Raw genomic sequence first — 24,119 nt, forward strand, 5'->3', positions numbered from 1 at the left:
CCTTTCAAATCAAGAGTTGTAGAAGGTCACCTGTATCTCACTCTCTCTTTCTCTCTCTGTGTCTCTCTACCACTAGGAGTTCTTCCAGCACCACTGTACTTGCGGAGCTGCCGGGCTGGCCCATCAGGAACCACCTAAAAGACTCCAGAGGAACGACTTCCTGTCACTGAGCGGAACCTTGTCGGACCTGTCAACTATCCACGAGGTCACCCGCCGGCCCCCGCTCTCGGACGGAAATGGTACATTCTAGAAATGAATACAATTGATTAAAAATGCATACCATTAAGTAGTTTTCTCTACCCCGGAAAAATCGAATAGAGTCAAACTGTAAATCTTTCCTGTAAATTAAAAGCGATACAATAATATTCAATTGAATAGTTTATGATACATAATATCTTTACACTTACCCCTGGAAAGGGACAAGGAATAACTCGAACTTACCAGATCCTTCCAGGGCCTTCTTCGAGGGCAAAAGGTGTGGAATGGGTAGCCGTATAACGACTAAAGAGAGCTCTTTTTCTTTCATCAGAAAACATTTGATATTTGAGTTAAACCTCAATGAAAAGAAGGGAAAAGTGGAGGTTCTCAAAGCGTTCCATGTGGTATTCCACCTCCACACCATCCTGTGTGTCCACTCAGAGTTTCATAACCTGTTCCAGAGGGACACTTCAACACACACATATTACCAAGCGTTACACTCAATGTTTCTCTAGCAAGCTTTTTTGTCTTTCTTTCAAGAAATGGATCTGCCCGGGTTTGTTTGGGAAAAAGAGGGGGCTTTTCACTGTACCCTTGGGTTTCACAAAAACGGGTGACCTGTTGGTCACCCCTTCCTCTTCTTCTCTCTGTCCAGGTGTTTTAATGTTCACCTTCTGCGTCGCTAGGCACATGGCGCAGCAACGTGTGCACTATGCTGGCTCGGTTTTCTTGGTATTTTTAGGGAGACTCTCGTGTGTGTGTGTGTGTGTGTGTGTGTGTGTGTGTGTGTGTGTGTGTGTGTGTGTGTGTGTGTGTGTGCGCGCATGTGTGTGTGTGTGTGGGGCGGTTGGGTTTGACATATTTTGGTGGCCCCATCACCGAAAGCGTGTGTGTTTCGGGTTGAGCGGAATTCCTGGTATTCTACTTACGAAACATGGAACGTACAGATTCCCGGGAACGCTGGAATTCCTCCATTTCCTCTGAGACTCGATCCTGGGTTTTGAAAATTACTGAGGGTGGAGGAAGAAGCAGGAGATTCAGCCTGGAAATCGTTAAAACCTGTAGATTTTTGAATATATTATGGTTACAAAAAAGATAGAAAACAACAAAAATTACTTCAGACAAAAAAATATTCACAAAAAAAGGAAAATTAAAGGAATGAATACAGAAGGTAGTGTTCATTTTGTTTCGTATATAAACAACAACTACTATTAAACCTGCATCATGAACCTTTACACCAGCCATCTCTTCTGTATGAATTACATTGTATTTGTATCCTTTTCAACAATCTCAAGAATCTAATGAAAAGAGATCAATCAAACCAGATTATTTCTTGTCTAACCAGAATCAACAAAAGTGATGGTTGTAGTGAAATAATAACCTAGGGTTAGGGTTAGGTTTAAAGAGACACCAACATAACAAAAGGGTCACAACATGTCCCATGTGGACCGTAGAACAACATGGAGGCTGTGGTCACATGGTCGGACCGTGATAAGAGAGTGTGTGTGTGTTTGTGTGTCTGTGTTGGGAGGTCTTCTGGGACACTGATTTACATCACCGTTTGTCAAAATACTCTCTACTCCCACTCACACAATCCTGCACTGAGTACTAACATGTGCATGCAAAAACACACACTCATACACATAGTCACAAACAGACACATACACTAACATACACACACACACACACACACAGAACCACGCACACACATTCTCACGTTTTAGGGATTGCACTCAAACGTGTGCCCACGCAAACTCACAAACATGCAAACATATACAATGGAAAAACAGATTTAGTTAAAAGCAATAAATCAACAATATAACTTTTTGTTTTAAATTCACTTATTCATGCTTTCTGTGTGTTTTACTCAACAGATTGCAGACATAAACAAATCACTCGCCTTCTTAGCCTAGTGGCTGAATATAAATGAAATTGATTAAATCTGTCAATTCATATTGTGTGATAATATAGTTAAATATATAGTAAAATTTCTAGATTTCATATATATGTGTAATGTTTATATATATATATATATATATATATATATATATATCCCAAGAATTGTATAAGACATTTTGATTTCATAGAAAACGTGAGGCTTATGGCTGAAAACACACTCCCCTGAAATCCCCTGAAAACCCAGTGCGGCTCAACGCTTAATATAAACCACACGCCTCTGTCCCCGGTCCTGAGGCGACGGGTGCTGACTTCCTGTCCCTCTGATCTATCTCTCTCTCTCTCTCTCTCTCTCTCTCTCTCTCTCTCTCTCTCTCTCTCTCTCTCTCTCTCTCTCTTTCTCTCTCTCTCTCTCTCTCTCTCTCTCTCTCTCTCTCTCTCTCTCTCTCTCTCTCCCTCTGATCTCTCTCTCTCTCTCTCTCTCTCCCTCTGATCTCTCTCACTCTCTCTCTCCCTCTCTCTCTCTCTCTCTTTCTCTGTCTCACAGGCAGGGCCCTTGGCCCCGTGCCCCTATGGAGGCGGGGCCAAAACCGCAGGAGCTACACCGAGGGAGAGACCCGCTTCCTCTGTGACCCAGGGGCAGAGGGAGGACCCCCTGTCCCCCAGAGACGGGTAAGTCCTGGTCCCAACACTGAGGACCGCTGCACTCTAAAAACACACCATCACACACATAGTACACCACATACGGATCCAAAGAAGGTCAGGTGGATGGATGGATGAATGGCTGCGGATGGATGGATGAAAAGATGGATGAATAGGAGGGGGTCGGTGGCAGGATAGTTTGATGCATGGATGGTTGGGTGAACGGATGGATGGTTGGCAGATGGTTGGGTGAATGGATGGATGGATGGTTGTGTGGTTGGATGGATGGATGGAGGATGGGTGGATGGATGAACAAGACAGATGGACAGCTGGAATAATGGACGAATGGTTAAATGGGTTCATGGGTGGATGGAAAAGTGGATGGTTGGCTGGATGGATGGATATTCAGAGAAGCGGAGCAGGGGCACACACAGCATAAAATAAGATCTGTTAAGATACAGGTGATAAGATAAGTATGCTTAAGGATGACCTGCTTAGGATGACATGATAATTATGTATTTAGGTCATTAAGGAAAATAAAGAAATAGTGAAGTAGCACTATTTTTTACATATACTTTATAGAGGGAGAGGATATCTTCCCATACACATGTAACATATTTAATGAACTACGCTCCACTAAAATATATAAATTAGGTTCCTTTTCTTGTCTGTCTGTTATGGTATTTTTCAGCCCTCTGTTTTTTCCACGTGGAGACCAGACGCTCAGATAGTATTTTACCTGACATCACCAAATCAAAAGCAGGAAATTAAATCTGTGTGTGTGTGCTTGTGTGTGTATGTACAGCTGAGTGAGAACTACACATGGGGACGAGTCAAAGACCTTGTGAGGAGAGCCAAGCTCAGGAACTCCAGCAGCAGCCGACTGGGACTGTCACCGACGTCACTGAAGATGTCCTGCCCCCAGCTGTACAGGTAAGGTACTGCCCCTATCTCCATAGGTGAGGTACTGCCCCCATATGTATAGTTGAGGTACTGCCCCCATGTGTACAGGTGAGGTACTGCCCCCATATGTACAGGTGAGGTACTGGCACCATATGTGCAGGTGAGGTATTGCCCCAAACTGTACAGGTGAGGTCCTGCCCCCATATGTACAGGTGAGGTACTGCTCCCAGCTGTACAGGTGAGGTACTGCCCCCATCTGTACAGGTGAGGTACTGCCCCTAGCTGTACAGGCGAGGTACTGCCCCCAGCTGTACAGGTGAGGTACTGCCCCCATCTGTACAGGTGAGGTACTGCCCCTAGCTGTACAGGCGAGGTACTGCCCCCAGCTGTACAGCTGAGGTACTGCCCCGAGCTGTACAGGTGAGGTACTGCCCCCAGCTGTACAGGTGAGGTACTGCCCCCAGCTGTACAGGTGAGGTACTGCCCCCAGCTGTGCAGGTGAGGTACTGCCCCCAGCTGTACAGGTGAGGTACTGCCCCCAGCTGTGCAGGTGAGGTACTGCCCCCATCTGTACAGGTGAGGTACAGCTCCCAGCTGTACAGGTGAGGTACTGCCCCTAGCTTTACAGGTGATTTACTGCCCCCGTCTGTACAGTTTAGGTACTGCCCCCAGCTGTACAGGTGAGGTACTGCCCCCATCTGTACAAGTGAGGTACCGTCCAAACCTGTGCTGGTGTGGTACTGTTCCCCAGAATGTCTCCCTCCGCTGATAACAGGTGGTAGGTTTCATTTGTAGTTCGGTAACAAGGAGCCTCTTGAAAACTAGCAGAAGTCCTTGTGACTTTTGAAAAAGAGTAAAGACTACCCACTCATTATGTAACCGTAGCAATCATAAATATGAGTAGAAGAGATTACAAATAAAATGAGGTAATGTATTCCTGCAGTAGGAAGATTATCATAACCTCAATGTTCTGTTTTGTTTGGAAATTAGAATATTATCCAAACAAATGTACAATCATAATAACAAAATGAAAGCCTTGTGCTTGACAATTGGAGCCGATGGGAGCCTTTTTTTACAACTCCATGCCGCACTACGGTACACTGAGTGCATTGTACTTGTACTCTTTGGTTAATCTGTAAAGCTGAAATGGCACCAAATCAAAAGTGTTGAAAAGGAGCTGTGCTTACCTCCTCCGCTTGCCGAACAAAACAAGGCATTTAAAAAAGAAGTAATGGAATGCAAGTTATTTGACTCTATTGAATAACAGCCAGCGTGGTCGCAGCAAAGCAGGGAGAGCAGGGGAAGGGGGGAAAACAAAGGCCTTTGGGGTTGTTTTGGGGGTCAAAAGTGTTGACAGCGGTGGCCGACGCTGAACGACAAGTGACGGTTTGCTGGCGTTGGATAGGCCAACTGAAATTCCTGAGCCCTCAACTGATTATACGTGGCAGATGTGTCAACAGACAAATGCAACTTTTTTGTGGTTTTAAGAAGTTGAAGACAGGATTCTCGTAGGAGTTTGAGGAGAGAGAAACAACAAGAGAGATCCGACTTTGGCCCCTCGCTTCTCCGTTTATTTCTCCTGATGTGAGCGGGGTACCTCTCGCTAAAGGATCTTGGCATCGGCCCGTGGGGAACAGGGGGGAGGCAGGGGTGTCAGGGTTGAGGTATTCCTAGGATTCCTCTGTGGATTTAAAACGCTGGGGTCTGGAAAGATATGGCAACCAGCCAGCGCTCATTTACCGAGAGCAAGAGCACTCCTCTCAGGAATAAACTGAATTCTAGATTAGGAATCCGATGAAAATGCCTTCAGCAATACAATGTGTTTTCCCCTCTAAAGGCCTGATCTGGGGCCGGTGGACCTTCCCAGGAGCAGGAACCGGAACTCCATGATCACCCTGGGTCAGCAGGACCAACTGGACCTTAGCTGGCTTCAGTAGGGATGACAGAGGTAGGGCTTTCCACCTGCCACACACACACACACACACACACACACACACACACACACACACACACACACACACACACACACACACACACACACACACACACACACACACACACACACACACACACCAAATCCCTAACACCACCAACCAAACTGACTGGTAACTAACTGATGGTAAACTGTAGACACTGCTTACAGAAACTAATTAACTAATAGTAGTGACCATTATTTAACAGTTGAAATCATCTTATAGTACCTAACTATGTAGTTTGAGGAAACATTCAAGATTATTATTAGCATAAGTTTCACAAAGTTCACACAAACAAAGGCCTAATGAGCCCAAGACAGCCGATTATTATTATGATGATTATATTATTAACATGAATTAAACCTAAGTAATCTAACACAGTGAGCTCCCATTAGAGTTATTGTTTTATGGATGACTCATGGTGAGTGTTTAAGTAGGGGAAGGCAGGGATGGGGGCTAGGGTTCATATGGGGGGGCATGTCTCAAAGAATAGATGAAGAGGGAGCACTTTTCCTCGAAGGAAATAATGAGTAAAAGAGAAAACTGCCAACACCGTGTGTCTTTGGCCTCCCCCCCTCCCCCCCAACCCAGATATGATCCAGATGGCCGCTCGTGGGAAGAGTCTGCCCCGATGACAATGATGAAGAGGAGGATGAGGAGGGACATGGAGACGTTGAACACAAGAGAGATTTCAAGAAATGAAGAAATGAAAATGAAGAGGTGGAACTGAACATTTCAGGAATGAAAAAAAAAAAAAATTACTTAAATAAAAGGCAGCACTCATAAAACATTGAATCGGGGTAGGTAATCTTGCACGCAAAAATGGGGGTGATTTCTAGATTTATCCAAATATATTCAGGCTACGATGGGACAAAGAAAATTATTTGCTTTGATTTGGAACTTTCAGTATACTTCTGTATAATCCTCTTATTCGATCTCTGTTGAACTGAAGTGACAGAGGTGCAAGTTTATATTAAGAAAAAAACAACGCTTCAATACAATGTTCATCTGCATAGCGGCCATTTAGGCTTACAAGCTGATCATAAGAGAGGAAAGAGAAACTCCACTGTTAAAATGATGGGATTATATCCAAAATCTGAATTCTCAGCAGTGTGCAAAATCTAACAGTCTATACAGATTATCCATCCAATGTGAAACATACAAAGCCTCTTACTAGCTGCTTTTCATCTGTTTTCATCCTGTTAATGTGTACATAATGGCTGTACAGTGTATGTGTTTGCGTTTGTGTGCACACGGGAGAGTGTAAGTGGAGCGTCTGCGTGCAGTTTAAAATAAGGGGTGGTGAATTCTGCTGTCAGTATAATAATAATATTATTATTTAGCTTGTTATTAGCTTCATATATATATATATATATATATATATATATATATATATATATATATATATATATATATACAAGACCGGTGAGATAAGCACCTCTCCTTCTCCCTATTCTCCAAGGTCATGTGATCTTTTTCACCGTGTGATGTCACTGACAATCTCGGGCATCCAATGAGGAGCAATGGCCATGTTATAATTAGAGTTACTCAACCAATAAAATGCCACTCTTGTTTTTTTTTGGTTTTTTTCATTGTATTCATTTATGTACGAAGGTAAAGTACATGTTTTCCTGTGTGATACAGTGGCTGTATTTAGCGATCTATTTATTTGACAACAGTGTCTGATAAACACACATCTCAGTGCGTAGGGAACGACGAGAGAGAGAGCAAATATAACTTTGCTGGTAATACTCAAGAAATACTATTGTATTTGCATTATTTGAATAAGAGCATCGATAAGGTGTTGTATTTGTACTTAAAGGGAATAATATTTGTATACTTTAAGTGGTGTATTTGGTTTTGCGTTTAATAGTCAACTAAAAGTAGAAAGGTTACGTGTGGATATTTTTAACTATTTGTGAGATACAGTGATGTGGGGGAGTAAATGTTTGACACAAGATACTGGGCCTATATGTCTATGTATTGTATATATTGGTTGGTTTCTTTGAATCATTTATCAAATTATTTTTCAAAATAAAGTTCAAGTGAAAACAATCCGCTCTAAGGATGCATTTTTACCTGTGTATGGATAGAATGTGGGTTAAAGGATCTATGATCAGCCAAAAGTACGCATCATTTAAAAAAATGTAATGTTGAAAATCCCAAAGAAACAACAAATGTTTTCACTCAATTGTGTCCTCCACAAAACCGCTCTGACCTCTTTTGGTAGCAGTTAGTAGTGCACCCAAATGAACATTTATTGTACACTTAAATGCACTGCCGGTTTAACCCTAAAAACAACTCACGGTGCTGATTTACTACTGTCTCACATTCCAATATTTTGCCAACAGTGAGCTCATGAAATATGGTGCGGTCAGCCTGCATCATAGAGATAAATAGAGACATTGTTTTGCAGGATATGGAGGAAACACAGTTGGACAGATTTTATGTGTACACATCATTCATTCTATTCCACTATATTCCAAGAAACCAGTTAAAGAGCTTACATTGCGACATAAACATACTTTACCTCCAGCATTTTTTTACTTGAATTGGCATTGATTGCAGTTCCAGGATATTTAATGGAGAAACAATGCGTTTATTGCAATTGTTATTTACCTGCGACATTGAGATTGAAGTGTAGCTTGCATTCCTTGGATGCAACAAGAATATTTTGGTGAGCATAACTCAGGCCATTACGAAAACCAGATGACATATTGTCATCTGTCCTCCAGGTGGCGTCTGTAAAAAAATGTGTGCAATGTCATATGGACATAGCTTTACACGCCTACAGAATTATTACGCCCACTATAGGACAGAAGAAAGAAGTTCCTTCAGTGAACTCAAACTGTTCAAGACCCCATCTGCCCTTGTTCAACCCAAGCGACATACACGTCAACGAATCCATGGGAACATAGACGAAACAGCTATTCCCAAGGGACATGCATTATTTATATGTACAAGCGTAGGATGATTTGAGTTGACAAAGGCCTATTGGGATCTCCTTAATCAATTTTTATTTGTTAATAAAATTGATCTGTAACCCTAATCTTTGGAATGATACATACCTTAATAGAAAGAAACGTAATGATTAATAATACTGTTAATCATTATATTCAAGACCTTATATTTGAAAGACAAAGCTTCAGGGATATTTTATTTATTTACCGTGCATCTTTCAATTATAATGTCATATTCACTGGAGAGACTGATCATGTATTACATTATAGCCATAATAATTAAAATGCTATTATAGTTTTTGGAGTACAGCGACTGCAGATGAGAACCATCTAGTATACATCTCTTGCAATGCATCTCCTATCCTTGTGAAATATTGTGTTGGTTTATGGTCCCTGACAAGTAAATGTAATAAACTGAACTCGTTTTAAAGAAACATTTTAATTATATTTTCATCCTCAACATGAAAATCACATTTAGAAATACAGTTAGGCATTAGCAAATTGCTAATTTAGGACAAAAATACAGAAGAAAATTCCTTCAAACCGTCGCTCAGGTGTGAAGGATGACTAGTCCTTAAAAAAGTGGTCATCTTTGAAAAGATTCTAGTCCTAGTTGTGGACAGGTTTCTTCAACAACTTATGTGATACACACATAGTCATACATAGTGCGTTTTAGGCATTGGCCTGTTCTTCATTTTTGGCACTTCAGGTCAATCCGTTGCTTGTGTGTTCATTACATTCAGGTCTGATGCTATGCATCTGTGCCTCTACGTCCTCTGACCCAGCCAATGAGCCTCCTTCCAGTAGGACCGGCTGTCTCTGTCTCAATAACCAATTCAAATAATAGCTATCCCAAAAGCCACAAGCTCACAACAATATAGACTCGCACACAAGTAGGATATCATGACCTCCAAGGGAGCATAGCTCTCAGAGCAAGCCAGGCCCACGCTGTCAAATATACGTATGAATACTATTAGTACAAAAGATCCCATGTAGAAAAAAGTTGATTTGAGTTGTCAAACCCATTGTCTGAGAAATGGTGTATACAGTATCAAAAGAGAGGGAATTTAGGAAAATGTTCCCATAAACAATTCAGTAAAATTCTGCACTTCTTCATCTACAGCAGGAAGGACAACTTCCGTGTTTGTGGTGTTTTAAAAGCCGCAGAATGTCTGTTTTGTTCAAGGTCTGATTCTGGCGCAGCAGACCCAGGAATAGCATGGAGGTCTTCAGAAGTTTTTGTCCCAGCCAGACAGCTCCTCTGGGGGTTCCTCCAGGTCAGGGGGGAACACGTCAAAGTGGCTGTGGTCCAACGGCCCTCGCACCTAGCAAAACACCACGCTCAGCAGTTAGCACTGTCTCATTATCCATTAAGAGATTGAATAGGGATGTTTCGTTGAGTGCAAGAGAAGCACTGGACGCAGCAATAACACGTATGGACGGGGATCAATAATCTTCATTGATATTGATACCATTTCTGAGAAGGCTTAATGATCTGAGTCTCGATCGATACCAATAATGAAAGTTTGAAATAAATACATCTTAAAAAAAACAATATACGTGATATATATATACAGTCACAGGGCAGGGAAACTGGAGATGAGAAATGTAAAGCCTTGCAAAGAGATTTGAGTATTCACCTAAAATTTAAGCGAGGGCCGATAATATAGAAATTTGGGAATCAGAAAAGTAGCTGGATGGAATATCTCACTTGGTGGCTGTGTAGCTGGCAAGGCAATCGATGTGTGTTTGCGGCCCAGTGATCTGATGTGTACAACATGACTCGTCTCTCTAGACATAACGTCACGTTACAGGACCCAGTAGTCTGGATAGCAGTATCCATAAGCTAGGACGTTATTGATTTTCAAATGATTTATTAAGTACCATATAAAACCGTTTTCAACTTAAAAAACTGTGACAAACTAAATAAATCATAACCAATTAAAATAAAAAAACAAAAAATAAGATTTCATAATTAATATTAGTTATTGAAATGAGCCTGTGTCTTTCTTTGAACTCCTTTTATATTTACACATGCCTCCAAATACAAACCAAAACAGCTGTTCCATTATAGTACAGGTCCCTGGATGAACCAAGCACGAGGGCCGTGAGGGCTGATTGTTTCAAAGGAGCAAATATTGACTTTATCTTGTGACATGTAAACCAATACCACGGCGTCCCCTCACCAACCCATCACAGACACAGCCAGGCTACAATGCCCTCATTGGGACAACACTTTCCCGATGTCACAGCACTTGGAATAAAAAACACTGAAGTGCTCCGCTCTGCTTGCATGAAGGAATAAGTTAAAAATAGATGTGTGGGGTTGGGGGGGGGGGGGGGGGGGGGGGAGTGATGGAATAATGGGGGGTGGCATGTAATGACGGTTGGGGGGGGGGACAGCCATTACCTCTCTCTTCAGGGGGGATACAAGCCTCTGGTGCCGCAAGCCGTCCCAGTTGAAGCCCTGGAACCACCTCCACGGGGCACAAGGATGACAAGGTCACATGACACCCACTATAGTAAGTTGAATCATATGTATAATATTCAGTTGTAGATGGATTATTATATATATCATTATACATTTATGCTAATCACTCATGAATACACACATGATATACACAGGTGCATGGTGTACGCACGCCCACACACACACACACACTCACACACACACACACACACACACACACACACACACACACACACACACACACACACACACACACACACACACACACACACACACACACACACACACACACACACACACACACACACACACAGAATCGCTCAGTGAACAGGTAGAATCTGATGGATAGGTGAAAAACATGACAGAGGTCAGCTGTGCCAACTTACTTGTGCTTCTTAATGTCGAGGATGCCGTTCTTCTTGTTACCTAGTCTCTCCACCGGGTTGAGCCTAAGAGGAACACACAGGGTTCTGGATCATCCATTTGTATTGTACCAACTCTCAAGATATGGATGTTTTAACCACATTCACAAATCCCAGGGCACATCTTTTTTAAATGAATGGATGAATTCTATACAGTCTAAACACCAGGACGTGTGGAAGTTAAATTAGAATAGTTATATAAGGTACTTTCAGGTACGATATCGGACATCTTGTGTCGTTCATTTGTTGTCCATACCGTACAAACGATTAGCAGCAATATTGAATTAGCCTATCACAGGCCTGGCTAAATGAGAGTACATGGAGGCAGCAGCAGCAGATCACATTAAAAAACAAGGAGCTAATGCGGTTAATCTAATCTAACAACCTCAGGTCCTGCTCTCGGCTCCACCGCCATTACGAGCTAATACAACGACAAACTGCCATTTACCCCCCGCGTCTCTCTCAGCATGGGGCCCGGCCACAAAGCAATCACCAGCCACCTACTCATTATTGAGACATGCAGCAGATGTGTTCACCCGAAGCGACTGACAGTGAATTCAGACGCTGGCTCGAATTAAGGTGAGGGGGAGGGGTTGGGGCCTCATCACCTGCAGAGTCTCCTGATGAGGTCATCCGGCCGCTTGCCGATCCTCTTGGGGAAGTCGACCTTCTCGATGCCGTGGAGCACCATGGTGTAGATCTTAATGGGGTCTGTGCCGGAGAACGGCGGGCTGGGGAAGAGACCAACACGGACCTCGGTGAGGACGCCCTCACTATGCTCTGAACTCATCAACAGGATTCATTTCACCTATTTTGCATTCAATTCCTTAAATATGTTTCCTTTAACACAGCAGCGCATAGATGTAACCGACATGGTTGAAAAAATACATATTTTTGGGTAATGCTTTATAAATAATTTTTTGATGATAATAAGCAACAAAATCTTAATTATATAGTTTTGCAACCACATAAATAGTAAAAAAAAAAAGTTTTGTTTCATTTGTAGCCTATTGTATTCAGAAGTGTTTTCATGAGTTGCCGTTATGCAACCCGAAAAAAGTGTTATTATTACAGTAATTATAAAAGTGTTTTTGTCCTCCAGCTCATCACTTACTTTCCAGTGAGCAGCTCAAAGATGAGAATTCCCAGGGACCAGCAGTCGGCCCCAAAGTCATGGCCCTTGTTCATGACCACCTCCGGGGCCACATACTCCGGGGTCCCGCAGAATGTCCAGGTCTTCTTCCCCAGGCCGATCCTCTTAGCGAAGCCAAAGTCTGCCTGAGAAACAACGGAAAAGTACAAATGTAGACATTTGCGACAGTAAAGCAAACGTGAAACAGAAACGATCTTCTAGGGGAAATCTGGTGGGAATCAATAAACCGATATATAATACAATAAACACATTCAAAACAGTTTATGTCTTATTATTATAATTCACAAATAAAGTAGATAAATTAAATACAAATACATCTATTTATATAATAATTAATAATAATACAGATATAATATATAGGGGGGGGGGGGGGGGTATACAGCTTGAAAATGATCAATCCAGTGATCAGGAGACCATTTTGACGTAGCCCTCCGAGTCGAGCAGAAGGTTCTCTGGCTTCAGGTCCCGGTACACGATGCCCCGGATGTGGAGGTACTCGAAGGCCTCCAGCACACAGCCGATGCAGAACCGGCCCGTCGGGTCATCAAAGAAGTTCCTGGAGCAAGAAAAGACACGTTGTTCTCGGTCCAACTGAGGGGGCATACATCAGCTCATGCTGATTCATCGCTCTGATTGGTCGGCGGCTGTAACTCGTTCCTATGTAAGCTGACGAACCACTTAAGAAAATGTGATGGTAATTATCAGGAAAAAAGCGAGCTAATAAAAAAATCCACACATTTCTTATCGGTGATTTGATTTGCTGGTCAGACTAATACTGATGAATTTGCTTGAAATGAAAGATTTGTTTAGTACATTCATCATGATAACTGCTGTGCCAAGTGACGTACAATAATATATTAAACAGCAGGATACTTTGCTAATATTAGAGCTCCACTCACACGTCTCTAAGCACACTCCACAGCTCTCCTCCCAGACAGGCTTCCAGAAGCAGGTACACACACCTGTCATCCCTGAAGGTCCGGAACAACCTGGAGAACACGCATGCAGGAACGCACACACACACACACACACACACACACACACACACACACACACACACACACACACACACACACACACACACACACACACACACACACACACACACACACACACACACACACACACACACACACACACACACACACAAACACACACAAAGGACTTTTAAATTAATTTAATTTGTCATTGTCCAAAATGCAAATATGCAGAATAACCGGGAAGGTTAACCTGAGGAATCAATAACTGGGGGTGTGGCTTGGTTGTAACAAAATGATACAGGTTGTGAGAATTATTTGGAACATAACACTTAAGGTTAGGACAAACAGAAAGGACTTTAAACTGTTTCAAAGATTGGATACATGCTGCTGTTTCAAACCCAACAAGACACACAACAGTCCAAAAATGGCTTCTCACTCTATAACGTTTCCTCCACATCAAGACAAGCATAACAACAGATCCTGCTCAGAGGAATAAGAGCTAAAATGAACTTCTTCTCCTGCCCAAATCCCCTGTCCTTGAGTGTCAGGCCATGGCAGCATTTCCCAAGAAGCTTTTGTGTGTGAAATGTCAGAGAGAAAAAGGGAGCAAGGAGGAGAGGAAAAGAGGGAAAGATACAGAGGCAAAGAGAGTGAGAGAGAGAGGGAGCACTCAGCGGCATTCCCCTGGCCTGCTTGCCCTGGAAACCTCCCTGGGAAACCTTCACTCTGACCTTCGGGGCCCCTCTGGGTCTCCAACTCTCAGAGCATATAATCTCTCCTCCCTCACCGTCGAAGATAAAGGATTAATTTCCCTGTTCCCAAACCTTTTTATTTTTTTCTGTTTCCCTTTAAATTATATTTTAATAATAAAATTTAAGCATAAATTAATATCATTCATATCATTAATATTGTAAAGGCCTAGGGTGTTAAAAATAAGAGAAGCTATGGCATACTTTTATATTTCTGGTCTTTAACTACAACAATCAATGTCATTTTAGTTTTGTACAGAGAACCTTGTCATGCCTCCCCCCCCCCCCCGCTAGGGTATGCCTAACCACATTTGGGAATTATTGATGTGCTTATTCTAGCTGTGATGGTTAGAAAACGTGAGAATGTCATTTTTTAATTGGCTGCGCATGTCATTTTCCCTGTCACACTCAAATCGCCCGATCAATTGCGAATCTCTTTCATCTTTTCTAAGAGTGCCATGGTCGGTCCTTTTATCCTGTTTTACATCCCCCTCTTTTTGGAAACGTCGGTTCCATTCCCGCTGCATACATTTCCAGATTCAGTTGATTGGATGTGTTCTGCTGTGTTGCATAATGGTGAATTAACGGCCAAAACAAAGCCCAGAGCACCAGAGCACATCTACGATGATACCTCAGGAGAACGCTGCTGTCTGCAAACTGAGAACGAACACTGTTTGTGTCTGCTCTAATTAGACACGGGTAAAAAATATTACAACATGCACATTAGACAGATAATGCTAACTACCCTCTAGTGCTGTGCAACTATGAAGGGTGAGTTGGTTAGCTACATGTTCCTCTCTCTCTACCTGACTATGAAGGGTGAGTTGGTTAGCTACATGTTCCTCTCTCTCTACCTGACTATGAAGGGTGAGTTGGTTAGTTACATGTTCCTCTCTCTACCTGACTATGAAGGGTGAGTTGGTCAGCTACATGTTCCTCTACCTGACTGAAGGGTGAGTTGGTTAGCTACATGTTCCTCTCTCTACCTGACTGAAGGGTGAGTTGGTTAGCTACATGTTCCTCTCTCTACCTGACTATGAAGGGTGAGTTGGTTAGCTACATGTTCCTCTCTCTCTACCTGACTATGAAGGGTTACTGAGTTGGTTAGCTACATGTTCCTCTCTCTACCTGACTATGAAGGGTGAGTTGGTGAGCTGCAGGATGTTCTTCTCAGAGTAGATGTGTTCCTGCTGCCTGGTGTCCACGATGTGTTTCTTCTTGATGCACTTCAGGGCGAAGGTGGAGCTCTCGTCCTCCAGCTTCACCTGACACACAACCAGGGAGAAACAACGTGTGTGAATGCTTTTAAATGTCTTATTGTGACTTGATATAGATATTTGAGTTTGATTCCTCTTGCATTATATTGCCGTTGCGTATCTTTGAGTGGATAGAAAGACCTCTTAAATGTCGTCGCCAAACTAATTGAAACCATGTCAAAAAAGTTGTCGCAAAGGTGTTGCATCATTTTGTTAAAAAAGTATGACCAAATAGTGTAATGTAAACTCTGCTCACCAGATAGAGGGCATTCAGTGCACTGTGGCCGATTAAAATATTCTCGAGATGACGTGCAGATAATCTCGTCCCCATCGACTAATCGATTGGTTAAAGAGCATGTTGCATTTCAGTCTACCAAAATGTCTTTGGTTGAGCCCAGCCCTCGTAGATAGTAACTAGTCAGTAAACAGGACGTAGTAATGAGCATGTCAGCGTCTCAGACGGCGTCCTCCCGGTCCTGCTCACCAGCACAACGCGACCGAAGCCCCCCACGCCCAGGGTGGCGATGACCTCCAGCCTCTGGAAGGGCATGTGGTGGGGGAGCAGGGCCAGGCGGTCCTGCAGCCGACGCCACTCCTGCTGCGTCGGGGAGTCTGCCTGCGGGGACTGGGGCCTGAAACACACATTCTCACTTTATGTTTACCCCTATGGCCAGGAATAACAACATATTACATTCTGAGATTTCTGTCATTATTATATATATATATATATATATATATATATATATATATATATATATATATATATATATATATATATATATATATATTTATTATATATATATATTTATATATATATATATTATATATATATATATAAAAAAAATTGGAGTTCATACTTTATTTTGTTTATTTTTTCATAATTTTGTGTTTCTTTGCGCGCGTGCTTGTGTGTGTTTTAGCATGCATGCGTGCTTGTGCGTGCGTGATTGTCTGCGTTATCCATTGCACTCACAAAGCGTTTCTCTTCACGTCGCTGCGGGAGAGTTCCTCTACGTATTCCTTCAGATAAGCCTGCAGTTCCTCGTACGTTCCCACCATCTGGTTAAAGTTCCTACAGAGGACACAGAGAACACACCTTCTAACCATCTGGTTAAGTTTCTAAAGGGAAAATACATTAACACCAATGGTCTGGAGAAATTAAACCAAACTCCACCCAAGCTTAACTAAACTGAGCTAAACCCAACTAAGCCTAAACAAAATGGAGCTTAACTCATTTCAATACCCACCTGAGCCAAACTAAACCCAGCCGAACTCACTCAAGCTAAACTAAACTGAGCTAAACCCAACTAAGCCCTAAACAAAATGGATCTTTACTCAATGCAACCATACTAAGCTCAACTCCAACAGTAAGAATGACCTCCTCGTCTCGACAACTCACTCTCTGTCCACCACCAGGCACTGGGTGTCGTTGGTGTTGCAGACGATATTGGCCGAGCGGACATCTTCGCTGTGGAGACAAATTGCTAAATTACTAAAAGCAGTTTAAATGAAAAAAAAAACAGTAAGACAAATATCCCTCAAATCTTTTCTTTTACACTTTTAATTGCTCTCCGTAGCATTCTAGTAAGTTACACAGGGCATGGAGAGAGAATTATCAGTTGTTAAACTGCAAAGCAGTGCATATTTGCTCCACACAAGCAGAGCAAAATCATATCTGTGTGTAAGTGTACCTTATGAGGGCCTTCTCTCCAAAGTAGTCTCCCACGCCCAGCGTTTTGATCTCCTTGGGCTGACTGTGGGCCTCTGTGGTCTGGGTGACCGACACCTGCACACAACACCACCCAGAGATCCAGTCTTACTCTTGTAATTATTTTTTGAATATTTGATGTTATTTGATCTGTTAGTTAAAATGATTTATCTTTGTTCAGTGACTTTTCACTTCCAATTCATGGCATACGGTACAAGGTTGCATTAGGATTATTAGTAGAGACATAGCCAGGACTCGGTCAGGATTATTTGGGAGGACATCTCACCTCTCCTTTTGCTATGATGAAGAAAGTGTTACCCTCTTCTCCCTCTCGGATAATAAACTCTCCTCTATTAAAATAATCCTATGAGAAAAATAACAATTTGTTTGTCATGGTTTAGATACAAAACAAATAGACCCATCTGTACATGTAATTTACCAAAGGACACTCACAACTTCAAGGCAATCAGCGATCTTTGCCAGCTTTTCCTCAGGTAGTTCCTTAAGCAGAGAAACACTGAGAGAGAGAGAGAGAGAGAGAGAGAGAGAGAGAGAGAGAGAGAGAGAGAGAGAGAGAGAGAGAGAGAGAGAGAGAGAGAGAATATATATATAATGTTTCACTTTGTTACTTTAGCTGTTTAAGTACTTGTTTTACCGATGGTTGTTCAGCAATAGGGTGAGTGTCTACCTGCGTAGGAAGTTAAAGTATTCTTCATGGCGAGCCTTAGTGGTCCTCATCATGATGCTCTGGAAGGTCTGCCGGTCCAACGCCCAGATGAGAGCGCAGGACACAGCTGCTCAAGAGCGACACCAATAACATCCGGAGAAGATGAAGGACATTAGCCACATGTTTCAAGCTTCTTGAAACTACCTAAGGGCAGTCTTGTTTTATAATTGAGGATACATTTTGATCAATGAGACAAAATGTATTGTATGATTTGGGATTGGGAATGAGATTCGATCCGCAAAATATTGGAAAATATCCTACAACTATTTGATTTAAAATATAACAGGTATTCTTATACATTACTTATAATCATTTTGTTTTCAAATATTTGGATTCTTTCATTGCATATTCTGTGCATGAGACACAGGTCACAAAGGATAGTAGGATTCTTAGACACACATTAGTGGATGACGACATTTCAAACAATATGGTTCCCCTTGGGATTGGTCACAAAGGGAATAATTAACTCTGGCTGCAATGATCTCTCGAAAGAGATACGGTTGTCAAACACAGGAAACCTGGAGTCCCCTGTGTGACAAGTCATTCCTCTGTGTTTGACAAGGGCCAATGCTTCAATGGTTTGCTAATTAGTTCTAATTTATGAGACGCTTTTATCCAAAGACAGTGAGAGAGAGTTAATTAAGGAGCAAGCATTGTCATTAAGGGGTAGGCAGGGGGTTAGACAGGTATGGGTCTAGACAGTTAATACAGACACAGTCATAAAGGAGTAGGAAAAGGGGCAGTTTATACAGACGGGTCATTAAGGAGTAGGTAAGGGATTAGACAATTAATACAGACAGGTTATTAAGGAGTAGGTAGGGGGTTGGACCCGTAATACAGACAGGGCGTTAAGGGGAAAGGGGAGGGCTAGACAGGGGAGACAGAGACACGTCAGGGGTTATCCACGTTACCTTTGACGGTGGCGGTTCTTTTACAGTTGTACAATATCGCCAGTTCTCCGAAGGCGGTCCCTGGACGCATCTCTCCAAGCAGTTTACCATTCTGGATGACCTCCAGAAGACCCTCTGTGGAGACCACACAGAGACAAAGTTGTGTTTCATGATTATTGGGATCCTAATCCCTCTTCTCGCCTCTCCTTGTTCCTCCTCTCCTCTTTTACCCTCCCTCGGCCTCTTGCCTCCCCTCCTCTCTCACAGTCGAAGTTTTAAGGCTCTTAACACTGTTAACACTTTGCAACGATGATGTGTCGAGACTCAGATACACAACGGGGATTTTCGCAGAACTGCCCGCATTAACATTTCCCAGTCCCCTTAACGTTTACACAAGGGGGCAGTATAGCGTTTCAGACCCAAAATGTACACAAACCTGAGCGCAAATTCGGACACCGAAAAGGAAAAAAAGAGTCTGATTAATTTTTCAAATAATCAGAAACACAAAAGCATGTGTTTAACCTATCTAGGGGGTCATCGAATGCAGACCAATCTACACGTCGTGTTGGGGTTTGACTCTCCTTTAAGAAGGAGCTGAAACAGAGAAACAAACAGGCATGTCTTATGATGACCGCATGCTTTGAGCAGATATGACCTGCGAGCACGTAGAGGTAGTTCCCAGGCTCCCCTTCCTGGATGACGAGCTGCCCCTGGGTGTACTTCCTGGGGTACATGCAGTCCACCATGTCCCTCAGGTGCTGGGGCTCCAGCTTCTTCAGGAAGTCATTCTTCACCATCGCAGCGTTGATAAGCCTTTTGGTACTGGGGACACAAACAAACAAATACAATAAACACATGGATAAATACAGGGGGAGAGAGCGGAGGGGGGCGAGAGGAGTTAAAGTGATGGAGGTGGAGAGACAGAGGGAAATGAAGATGGAGTGGAGAGCAGAAGAAGAAAAAGAGAGAGGAGGGAGGAGAGGGGAGAGAGAGGAGAGGAAGGGACTCAAGGGGAGGAGAGTGATTGAGAAAGAGAGAGACAGAGACAGACACAGAGACAGAGACAGAGACAGAGACAGAGACAGAGACAGAGAGAGAGAGAGAGAGAGAGAGAGAGAGAGAGAGAGAGAGAGAAGAAAGAGGGAGGGACAAGCCCAGGTTGTGTCATTGAAGCCAATAATGAGCTGCATCAGATCCAAGAGGTTCTATTGTCCTGCGATGCTAATAGAGCTCTCAGAAGTGGCAACAGTAGGTTGGATGGAAGGCTTCCACTGACACAATCATTCATGCAAACACACAGTATCGCCTACACTATACAAACAGGACGTGGGTGTTTGGATGGTTTTAGCTTACTAGCCAAAAAAGAACATCCTGTTTATTATTATTACCTTGCTAAATTTAGGTTTTAGCTTACTAGGTTTGGTGGATCTTAAACTTCCTGTCCAGTAGAAAACAGTGTGTTAAAATCCAGAATAACGTGTCATCACCAAGGGTTCTGAACACTGGCACCCCACAAGGGTGTGTCTTGTCACCTCTACTATTTTCTCTTCACACTTTACACTACTCTCTGTACATCAAATTCTGCATCTGAAAAAATGCTAGAGATTGCAGATGACACCACTGTCATAGGTCTCATATCTGATGGGGAGGAATCTACCTACCGGAGTGAGGTTGAACAGCTGGTGCAGTGGTATGAAGCCAATAACCTAATCCTAAATACAACCAAAACCAAAGAACTCATGATTGACTATAGGAAAAAGGCAGGCCAGCACCTTCCCATCTCCATTAATGGCCAAGTTGTGGAGTGGGTCTCCTCCTTCCGTTTCTTAGGCACTACTATCCACCAGTCCCTATCTTGGAACCCGAACATCAGTCTTATTATTTCCAAATCCCATCAGAGATTATACTTTCTCCGTCGACTGAGGAAATTCGGGGTAAGTCAGGCAGGCATGACCCATTTTTATCATGCAGCCATCGAAAGCGTGCTCACCTTCTCCATCCTGGTCTGGTATGGTAGTGCTACCAGCCAGGACAAACAACAGCTTGAGAGGGTAGTACGCAGGGCCTCTAAAATCATTGGCTGTAGTCTGCCTACCATAGGCTCGCACCATGACACCAGAATTTCCAGGAAAGCTAGGAAGATCATCTCTGACCCCTCTCATCCAGCACACCACTTATTCACACTCACCGTGAATAAGTGTCAGGGAGGAGGTACAGAAGCATTACAAGTAAAACATCACGCTTTAGGGATAGTACCTATACAAGCTATACGCCACTTGAACAAGCACTAAGCACTTTAAGGCCTTTAAGGTCTTCATGGTCTACCTCACTTGCAGTTTTTGCACTACTGTACTGTACTGCTGTAATTCTCTGCGAACCATGCATTGTGTGTTTTTTATGCGTGTTAAGTGTTGTACTCCTTGTTATTTATTTGCTGTTTTTGGCTTTTTGTCTTGTTATGTTGTGTTGTTATTGTTGCTGTGTGATACATGTGAGCATACCAAAACACATTCCTATCAACTGTATTTTCTATATTGTTGAAATGGCTATAATAAACTTCAACTTGAACTTGGTATTGTTAATTATTTCTATTTTACAGGTTTTTTTTATTAGCTTACTATTGTTATTTAAAACAGTCTAGATTTACATAATTATTTTATCATCCGTTTAATCTGTTATTATTACAATTGTTATAATAATAATAATTAGAATTGTTTAAATAATAATAATAGTGATTATTATATCATGACATGTCATTTACTCTGTCTTCTTACTTGGAGTCTTTGCGGACCACAGCCCTCTCCGCGGTAGAGACCCCCCGACCCCCACCTCCCCCTCCTCCACCCCCAGAGTAGGCCCCTGAGGTGGGCTCGGCCGACACCCCCTCCTTGGCCTTGAGGCGCCGGTGGACCTCTACGGCCACCCGGTGGAACCTGCTACTGGAGCCCTGGTCGATGACACTGGCCAGGGGCAGCGGGGGGGTGTGTGGTGTGGGTAGAGTCCCCACCAGGTGGCCGTTGGTGTGGCTGTAGCAGCCTATAGCGTCCTGGAGCTTTTCCACCTGAGTGGTTTTGGCATCCAGCTCCTGCCGGAGGAGACGCATCTGCAGCTCCTGCACCTGGAAGTCCTTCTCCCGCTGGGAAAGCTTCTCCTCCAGGTGGGTGATACGTAGTCTGGAGGAGGTGGAGGGCGAGGAGGGGGTAGGAAGAGGGTGGAGAGGAAGACCAAGGAGGAGGGAGGGGCAGAGAGAAGAGAGCAGGGGCGAGGGGAGAGGAGAGGGGGAGAGAGGGGAAGGAGAAGCATTGAGAGGAGAGTTGAGGAGAGAGATGAGAGATAAGGAAAGCGGTGAAGTTGAGGAGAGAGGTGAGAGATGAGGCAAGAGGTCCGAGATGAGGAGAGAGGTGAGAGGTGAGGGGAGGAGAGAAGAGGGAGGGGGTGAGAGGTGGCGAGAGAACAAGGAGGCTTTTTTAACTAACATTAGTTCAACTAATGTAAGATAGCAGTTAATTGGTAGTAAAGGTATATTGGCTAAACTAATCCAAGTGTGCTGAATGTAATTCAAAATACAAAGTAATCACAAACACAACAAGATTCAACAAGACCTCTTTGAAGAACGTCCTAACAAGACAAATGAGTGCGTAACTCGTTTTTACGAATTCTGTAGATGTGTAAAATGTGTCATAAAGACCAATAAAAAAAAGATGTATACTGTAAAAATGAACCGGAGACCAACCTCAGGGGCTCCACATCCCAGCCGGCGGGGTCTCTGTTGCACAGGCAGATGTTGTGCTCCGCCCGCGGGGCTTTGATAGAACCGTTGCCCATGGCCAGGATTCGGCCGGCCACCATAGGACCGGCCCGGGGTACAGACCCACACACTCACCGTCCCTCTGGTCCTGCTCCCGGTTACTTTACGCAACACTCCGCTTGCAATGCTTCATGTCAATGTTATCGCTACTAGAATCCCTGTGGAATAAAACGGGAGCAAAAATATCGTCGGGTTTCGCTGACTGAAAAGGTAGGCTACTTAGCCGTTTAACAAAAAATATTGAGCAATGTATTTCACATAATAGTTATATATGCCGGAAAATGGCTTTCAAAGTTAGTTTGAATAAGTTCGTTTTAAAAAATAACACTATCAAACAATTCCCAATAATCAGTGCTACCTCAATGCAGGTTCAGTCTACGCCAAAGAAAAATACATGATTCGTTAAGAAGCTCATTGAAACGCTCCTCGATGACATGATCCTTCAGAACCACCTGTACGCTTCATGTTTAACGACAATAACAGCCTTTCATACGACCAGCCTTTCATACTCAAAACACAAGCCACTCAAGACATAAGCCCATCAAACATGACAAGGCTAGGGAGCAGAACCGGCGTTCGGCTTACCTTGCAGAGCATGGACGCACACTTTCCTGGGTTCAGAGTTATGTACAATGTCCTGTGTCTTTAGTGCAATTTGACTTGATAGTATTCCATTTCTGTAATGGGTTGCAATGAACGCTCGAGTCGGCACACAGCGGCTCTTTAGTAGAACCACCTTATGATGCTCTTCAGCCACTCAACGATTATTTCATGGAGCAAGTCTGATTTATCATATTTGCCTCCCCCTTGTGGCCAGCGGTGTTAATTTTCTTCTTCCTAAATATTGATCAGTATGTAACCTATCGATTTATATGAAAAATAACAAATTGATACTAGATAATATAATTGTTCTTCATTTAAATGACAACCCCCTCCATAAAGATGAAAATGCCTCTTTATTTTTACTAAGTGACATTTTTATATTGCATTTAACAGTAAATTTGTCTTGGCAATCAATCAGCGACAAAAGCTGCCTTTTAGTGGATTATAAAAAGTACAAATATTTTTCTTCTGAAAATAAAACCATTGTCATCTTATAAACACATACATTTTAGACACCACACTCAATACAATATATTAAAAAACAAAATGACCGTGAGTTGCAGTCACTTTTTCGATGGAACTCACATTGAATGCTGGAAAACAAACTTTTACATCTAGATTCAATGTCGTTCAATGCCAATGCACTCAACCTCCGAAATCTGTAATGGCCGCCAAACTCCTCGCTCACCAGATCCCCTCATATACTGTGCAGAAATGTACATCTCAGAAAAAATATATAGCCAAGTCAACAACACTGGCATTCAATTACAAACTGTGCTTC

At 42.9% G+C, this 24,119-nt stretch overlaps 2 protein-coding genes across 4 annotated transcripts in view; one reads left to right on the plus strand and one right to left on the minus strand.

The window, feature by feature from the left end:
- The window catches only part of si:ch211-250c4.3 (uncharacterized), a 30,285-nt gene extending 22,618 nt beyond the window's left edge, over positions 1-7,667 (plus strand). For both annotated transcript variants that reach the window (XM_030379617.1, XM_030379618.1), the window contains exons 4-8: positions 77-239; positions 2,642-2,766; positions 3,542-3,669; positions 5,477-5,587; positions 6,204-7,667. In XM_030379617.1, coding sequence (XP_030235477.1) covers positions 77-239; positions 2,642-2,766; positions 3,542-3,669; positions 5,477-5,576 — 516 coding nt within the window. In that variant the 3' untranslated portion in view covers positions 5,577-5,587; positions 6,204-7,667. The remainder of the gene's footprint in view (positions 1-76; positions 240-2,641; positions 2,767-3,541; positions 3,670-5,476; positions 5,588-6,203) is intronic.
- A 1,325-nt stretch (positions 7,668-8,992) lies between these two features.
- On the minus strand, positions 8,993-23,507 carry prkg2l (protein kinase cGMP-dependent 2, like). Of its 2 annotated transcripts, none has more exons than XM_030379615.1 (20): positions 23,321-23,507; positions 22,661-22,893; positions 21,702-22,100; positions 19,583-19,749; positions 18,949-19,062; positions 17,999-18,104; positions 17,764-17,827; positions 17,597-17,674; positions 17,294-17,388; positions 17,002-17,070; positions 16,576-16,674; positions 16,087-16,234; positions 15,475-15,611; positions 13,517-13,606; positions 13,032-13,173; positions 12,579-12,742; positions 12,073-12,195; positions 11,429-11,491; positions 10,983-11,049; positions 8,993-9,897 (listed from the first exon to the last, which is right to left on the minus strand). In XM_030379615.1, exons 2-20 carry the CDS (start codon positions 22,774-22,776, stop codon positions 9,802-9,804), a joined length of 2,337 nt encoding a protein of 778 aa, XP_030235475.1. In that variant the 5' UTR covers positions 22,777-22,893; positions 23,321-23,507; the 3' UTR covers positions 8,993-9,801. The 2 variants fall into 2 exon arrangements, with proteins under 2 accessions (XP_030235475.1, XP_030235476.1); XM_030379616.1 differs by lacking the exon at positions 23,321-23,507 and adding an exon at positions 23,094-23,276.
- Between the last annotated feature and the right edge of the window lie 612 nt (positions 23,508-24,119).

The sequence above is a fragment of the Gadus morhua genome, chromosome 15, assembly GCF_902167405.1.
Source record: "Gadus morhua chromosome 15, gadMor3.0, whole genome shotgun sequence".
Classification (NCBI taxonomy): Eukaryota; Metazoa; Chordata; class Actinopteri; order Gadiformes; family Gadidae; genus Gadus; species Gadus morhua.

Coding starts and splice junctions, on each gene's coding strand:
- prkg2l (XM_030379615.1), bottom strand. CDS start 22,776: ATGGTGGCCGGCCGAATCCTGGCCATGGGCAACGGTTCTATCAAAGCC. Junction 17,675..17,763: donor TCGCTGATTGCCTTGAAGTT/GTGAGTGTCCTT, acceptor TTTTTCTCATAG/GATTATTTTAATAGAGGAGA. Junction 17,389..17,596: donor TCATCATAGCAAAAGGAGAG/GTGAGATGTCCT, acceptor TGTTGTGTGCAG/GTGTCGGTCACCCAGACCAC.